Source organism: Cynoglossus semilaevis, chromosome 18 (assembly GCF_000523025.1).
Source record: "Cynoglossus semilaevis isolate Cse_v1.0 chromosome 18, Cse_v1.0, whole genome shotgun sequence".
NCBI classification, from domain to species: domain Eukaryota; kingdom Metazoa; phylum Chordata; class Actinopteri; order Pleuronectiformes; family Cynoglossidae; genus Cynoglossus; species Cynoglossus semilaevis.
Genome location: NC_024324.1, coordinates 751846 through 758167, shown reverse-complemented (window position 1 = coordinate 758167; position 6322 = coordinate 751846). Strand labels below are relative to the sequence as shown.

Here is a 6322-nt window from a genome sequence, read left to right as displayed (position 1 = left end):
GATGAGTGTGTGTGAACGTGTCAGGATGTCAGTGCTCACGGTCGGGTTACACTGGTCCTGTTTTTATGGCTGTGCTGCACAAATAAATGTTGGTGTCTGTGGCTATTCACTGGGTAAAAACTTATGCTTTTCACACAAAGAAATAACAAATAGAGACCTGTATAGACTGGTTATAATTGTATATATATATATGTGTGTGTGTGTGTGTGCATATATATGTATGTATATATATAGTCTATACAGGTCTGTATTGCTTTAGAGTTTTTGTTTGTACCTTACAGTCATCTGAGGTTCTAAAGTACAAACATTTACGTTTGTTTTGTTCCACCATATTCAATAAAGAGTTTGTCTTGAAAAACAACATCATGTTTTAGTCTGAATTTATTCTTTCACATTTTTATTTTTGATAATTAAATAACATGAATGCTTGCTATGAATATTATTATATTTTAATGTGTGTTTTTTATTTAGTTTGTTGTTTAAAAAACCAGTCCGTCAACAAACATCTTCTCACGTCTACGACTACGTTCCTCCAATACACGATCACTTTACTGAAACAGCCAGCCAATCAGAGTTTCCCTTACTCCGGAGATTTTAGCGGATACATTTTTCGAGCACAAGTGGACTGTACAGCTGAAGTTGTCGGGGTATTGTTTGAGAAAATCGAGTATTTCAGGCATTTAAGACGTTTCTCATTTTATAGAATTATCTTTGTTTCGTCAATGTATCTGGTGACGTCGTCTAATGGCCCGGCATGTAGACTGTGCTTCCGCTTCAAGTACAAACATTTACGTTTGTTTTGTTCCACCATATTCAATAAAGAGTTTGTCTTGAAAAACAACATCATGTTTTAGTCTGAATTTATTCTTTCACATTTTTATTTTTGATAATTAAATAACATGAAGAAATAATTAAACATTACTAGTTATTAATAATATCAATAATATTAACAATATTCTCTCATGACATGGTGATGATGTTTTTGAATTTTTATTTTGTAAATATTTGACTAATCCATGTATATTTTGAAACACTTTTGTTTTTCTTCTATGTCCTGTATTCTGTTTCTAATGTGTGTGATTTTTCATTTCATTGAGGGAGGAGAGAAATACTGCAAACCTTAGCTCGGGCTAACTGTCCAAATAAAAGGTCAATATAGTGAATAAAAAGGTTTGAAATAAAAACTATAACATGGATTCTGTTTGATTCTGCTTCTTGTGTGTGAACAACAATGACGTTAAAAATATAAACTCACTTAAAGATTTTTGTGTCTTCATTTCATGTCCTAAAAATACAAATGATAAGTTGATGGGTTGAAAAAGATACTGACTGACTGGTGATTTAAAGTATGTTGTTGTCAGTTTATATACCTTTTATTTTTCATTTTAACAAAGCAGACCAGACTTATATTCAGAAACGTATTTAAATGTTCACTGTGAAAATGTCAGATCTAATTCTGGACTAATTACAAACGTTGTGTCTTTTCTTTGTCGTAACAATAAACAGCCATTTTATCTCATGACCGATTTACAGACACATTTTAAAATCAAACGGTGTATAAAGAATTTTATTACTGAACCAATGCAGCCTATAGGTGTCGGGTTTACTGAAGCATCAGTCAATCAGAGGCGCCAGCACGGCAAAGTCTCGAGCAGACGTAAAGCAGCAATCTACTGTCGTAAACATCGCTCACTGAGTTGAAAAACTAAAAATATTTGTGGATTGTCCTGAGGTCGCATAAATATTTTATTTCCGTCATGTAGCAAAGTAACAAGCAGCGCTAACCAGCAGCTTCCCCATGCTAATTGTAGGCTAACTGTGAAAGTATAGTTTTAATAACTTCGGGTGGACTTCACCAATATCTCCCGCTTTCTTCGTCTCAGAGCCCCGAGAAATCAGGTGAGTTTGACAAACCAGGAGCCAGAGAAGTGACATTTCCTCCACTTTGGCTTCAAGCGTCTTATCTTTTTATATTTAAACCAACGTCTGTCCTTTTGATTCTACACGTCATTAACAGTCGTTTAACCGTCCTGTAAATTATAGACTTAGTTGATGGTATAGTGTTTTTAGAGTTATTTCAGTTACCTTATTATTTTCCTAACCACAAACACATCCTTGTTTGTATTTCATTTAATCATTTATTAAGTAAATTGTTGAGAACTGTTTCTCTAAAATACTTGTGCTGAGTACTTTATTTACTTTATTTATTAATTACAGACACAGATGGGTTTAGAAATCCTTGTATAAATATAATATATACAGTTTTCTCTTGAATTAAGCCCAAACAAAAGCAGTTCTTTCAGAGTTGCTTTTTTCATCACAGTTTCACAGTTTATTTTGTCCAAAGCATCGTTAGAATCCAGGCTTGTTTGTCTCTGTTTTAGTTGAAAGTCCGTTCATGTCTGCAGGTCCATTCTGTTGCACCTGTCTGTTCTTGTGCTCCGTATGTCTGTGGTAAACACTCACTCTGTCCCTCTGTATGTGGTGACAGTCAGAAACAGGCGGTGTTTCTTTCATGGCGGTGGCACCTGCCTGGATGGCGGATAAAATCATAGTGCTGGATGAAGGAGACTCAGACGACAGTCCGCAGCCGTCCTGCTCCACCTCCAGGTCTGAGTCTGCAGCAAGACCTGTTCCCCAGCTCAAAGCTCCGCAGCCCATCATCATTCACGTCCCGCCGTCACCGTTCGCCACAGCCAAGAAGCAGAGCCATGTCCTGGAGGCCGAGAACCAGAAACTGTTTTCAGAGGTGAGCTCAAAGGTCAACTGTGATGAAATTAAAGTGAAATAAAAAAATAATGTCAACATCAGAATAAATCATTTACTATGAAGACATTAACGTCGTTAGAAAGAGAAAGAAAAAGTTTTACAATACAGAGAGAACTTGGAAAAAATGTTTCAACAATCATACGAATCAAAATACAAATAATATTCATGTTGGTTAACTCCTGTAGAGCACACTCCCAGGTTGTGATCACTTTTCTCCACTGTTTTGGTCCAGTTCGTGGAGCACTGCTCAGCTCTCACCCAGGACTGTCCCGAGGTCTTGACCTTCCTTCAGACCAAGTACGCCAAGGCCTCGCCCGACTTCCTGAAGTCTGTGGAGTTCAGGAACACCGTGGGCCGATGTCTAACCCGTGCTCAGAACAACCGCTCCAAAACCTTTGTCTTCATCAACGAACTGTGCACCGTGCTGCGGCAGCACTGCATCAAGAAGAGGCAGAGCCTCACCAGGGTGGAGGCCGACTCGTCCACCTCCACCTCGTGTCCTGCTGCGTCCAACTCTGCTCCTCCTAAATGTAAAGACAAGACCAAAGGCAGCCTAAAAAAAGCACAGGAAAATGGTACGGCAGCGACGCAAGATGAACGGCCGTCCACCTCAGAGCCGCAGGCGGAGGAGAGAGCGGACAGGAAGACGGCCAGGGCGTCCAAGAAACAGGTGGGTTTATTTCCACCTCAGGAACAGGAGTTCATCTCAGTCCCTTCAAGGGGAACTGTATTATTGATGTGCCCCCCCACCCCCCTCTCCCACCAGTGAAAATTGACACCCCTGCATTAGACAATACATTAATAGAACAAAAATAAAATAATATCAAAGAATTTCTCTAGATCGGAATCAAGTATTTGAATGAAGTTTTAAGACCTAAAACAGATCCTCCATCAGTGCATACCTAAAAAAACAGTCTGTAGTGACCTGGAGGGGGCGCTGTTCGTTAAATGTAGAGATTGTTAAAGAGCTAATGCTGAAAACACGTTACCACTGACGGTAAGCGTAGTTGAAACTTGAATGACGTTGACGTTTGTGAACTGGTGTTGGTGCGACTGGTTCTGACCAGTTCTGGACTGGGACTCTCCAGGTCCTGCATTTTGACTCCCATCTGGTCCTCATTCCTCTCAGATAGCCTACCTGGAGAACCTGCTGAAGGTCTACCACGAGGAGATCTGCCGCCTGCAGCAGACGGAGCTGAGTCTGGACGACATGGAGGCCGAGGACTCGCTCTACATCCAGGAACACAAACTCAAACGCAAGGTGAGTCGGCGACGGTTTGACCGGGCCCAGAACCTCCGTCACAGCTTCACGGACGCCGTCCTTCCTTCCTTTCCTTCCACAGATGATGAAAATCTACGAGAAGCTGTGTGAGCTGAAGGACTGCAGCACGCTGACGGGCCGAGTCATCGAGCAGAGGATCCCACCCCCCCCTCCCACCAGTGAAAATTGACACCCCTGCATTAGACAATACATTAATAGAACAAAAATAAAATAATATCAAAGAATTTCTCTAGATCGGAATCAAGTATTTGAATGAAGTTTTAAGACCTAAAACAGATCCTCCATCAGTGCATACCTAAAAAAACAGTCTGTAGTGACCTGGAGGGGGCGCTGTTCGTTAAATGTAGAGATTGTTAAAGAGCTAATGCTGAAAACACGTTACCACTGACGGTAAGCGTAGTTGAAACTTGAATGACGTTGACGTTTGTGAACTGGTGTTGGTGCGACTGGTTCTGACCAGTTCTGGACTGGGACTCTCCAGGTCCTGCATTTTGACTCCCATCTGGTCCTCATTCCTCTCAGATAGCCTACCTGGAGAACCTGCTGAAGGTCTACCACGAGGAGATCTGCCGCCTGCAGCAGACGGAGCTGAGTCTGGACGACATGGAGGCCGAGGACTCGCTCTACATCCAGGAACACAAACTCAAACGCAAGGTGAGTCGGCGACGGTTTGACCGGGCCCAGAACCTCCGTCACAGCTTCACGGACGCCGTCCTTCCTTCCTTTCCTTCCACAGATGATGAAAATCTACGAGAAGCTGTGTGAGCTGAAGGACTGCAGCACGCTGACGGGCCGAGTCATCGAGCAGAGGATCCCCTACACCAGCACTCGTTTCCCCGAGATTAACAGAAAGGTCAGTGTCTTTAACTGGACCAATGGCAGCTGTGTGTCGTTGGACGATCCACTGGAGAAAACAAATATGAAAGGGTGATGTTTACAGGACAGAAAAGAGGTGGAGACGAGGGTCAGGGTTGATTAGTGACAGCAGCAGAGGATCAGAGATCTGATAACATTCACACCTACAGTCTGTTCACACTGAATGGATGATTTTGGATCGTGTTCCGTCAAGAGTCTGACGATACGATATGCATCACGATACGTGGGGCAACGTCGTCCCTCGCTGTATCACAGTTCAACTGTGGCGCCCCCGGTGCATCGTTGGTTTTTAATAATATTTTAAACCTATTCTTGTGTTGCAGATTTTTCGCTCCTTCACGGGTTTTTGTAGTGTTTACATTTTTTCCAATTTCCAATATTTTCATTATTTATGTGATTTAAAAAAAAGCATTTTCTAGCCTAAGAAGAAAAAAAAGGTTAAAAAAAAGACATTTTGTAACATACATGGGTTAATATATACGTAATAATATAAGAACTGCTTCGTTTCTACTACGAGATTTTTTTAGCTGAAGTCCCAGTGTGATCCTAGTCCGCAAGAAATAACCTGCACGTAGGAGTAAACCAGATTTGACGGCCTACGACGCCTCTGAAAGGGTTAATATATACGTAATAATATAAGAACTGCTTCGTTTCTACTACGAGATTTTTTTAGCTGAAGTCCCAGTGTGATCCTAGTCTCAGCCTCTGCCCCCCCCAGTGTGATCCTAGTCTCAGACTCTGCCCCCCCAGTGTGAACCTAGTCTAAGACTCAAGAACATGAACCAACACCAGGAATATTGGACTGGGAGTTGGGGAGAAAAACTCACCAGAGTCAGCGGTCGTCACTGAACCTGCCACTGGAGTTTTCACCTCCAGAATCTGGAGCCGTTTCTCTCGCTCTTCTAAACATTTTGCGGCTGGTGAAACCTCTGCTCCCGTCCCCTTCTTCTCCTCAGATCGAGCGCTACATCAACAGTCCGGAGGTTCGGAGGAACCCCCCAGATTACCAGGACATCCTGCAGCTGGTGTTAAGAGTCAATGAGCGGCAAACACTGGGTCTGAGCAAGAAGGAGCTGAGCCGGATCGCCCTGGACGCCTTCAGAGAGACGGGGAGTCAGCTGCAGGAGAGACGCCACCTGGACCTGGTCTTCAACTTTGGCTCTCAGCTCACCGACCCCTACAGGCCTGGTAGGCTCTCTGACCTTTTAACCTTTGACTTCACAGGTCTGTCAGTTCACCCACCGACTTTGACCTGACGGTCAGTCTAAAGTTTGACTAAAGAGGCCTGACGGCGACGACGTTGTTGTCGCTGTTGTCGCTGTTGTCGTTGATTGACTGGTGTCTTCCCCCCCCCCCCCCCTCTCTAGCGCCCACACCCCGGCCCCTGTGGCACAC

At 43.1% G+C, this 6322-nt stretch overlaps 1 protein-coding gene across 1 annotated transcript in view; it reads left to right on the top strand.

The window, feature by feature from the left end:
* Window positions 1-1750: 1750 nt before the first annotated feature.
* daxx (death-domain associated protein) overlaps window positions 1751-6322 on the top strand; it is a 9288-nt gene continuing 4716 nt past the window's right edge. The window contains exons 1-6 of the mRNA XM_008330946.3: window positions 1751-1899; window positions 2492-2749; window positions 3002-3439; window positions 3899-4030; window positions 4788-4904; window positions 5884-6115. Coding sequence (XP_008329168.1) covers window positions 2516-2749; window positions 3002-3439; window positions 3899-4030; window positions 4788-4904; window positions 5884-6115 — 1153 coding nt within the window. The 5' untranslated portion in view covers window positions 1751-1899; window positions 2492-2515. The remainder of the gene's footprint in view (window positions 1900-2491; window positions 2750-3001; window positions 3440-3898; window positions 4031-4787; window positions 4905-5883; window positions 6116-6322) is intronic.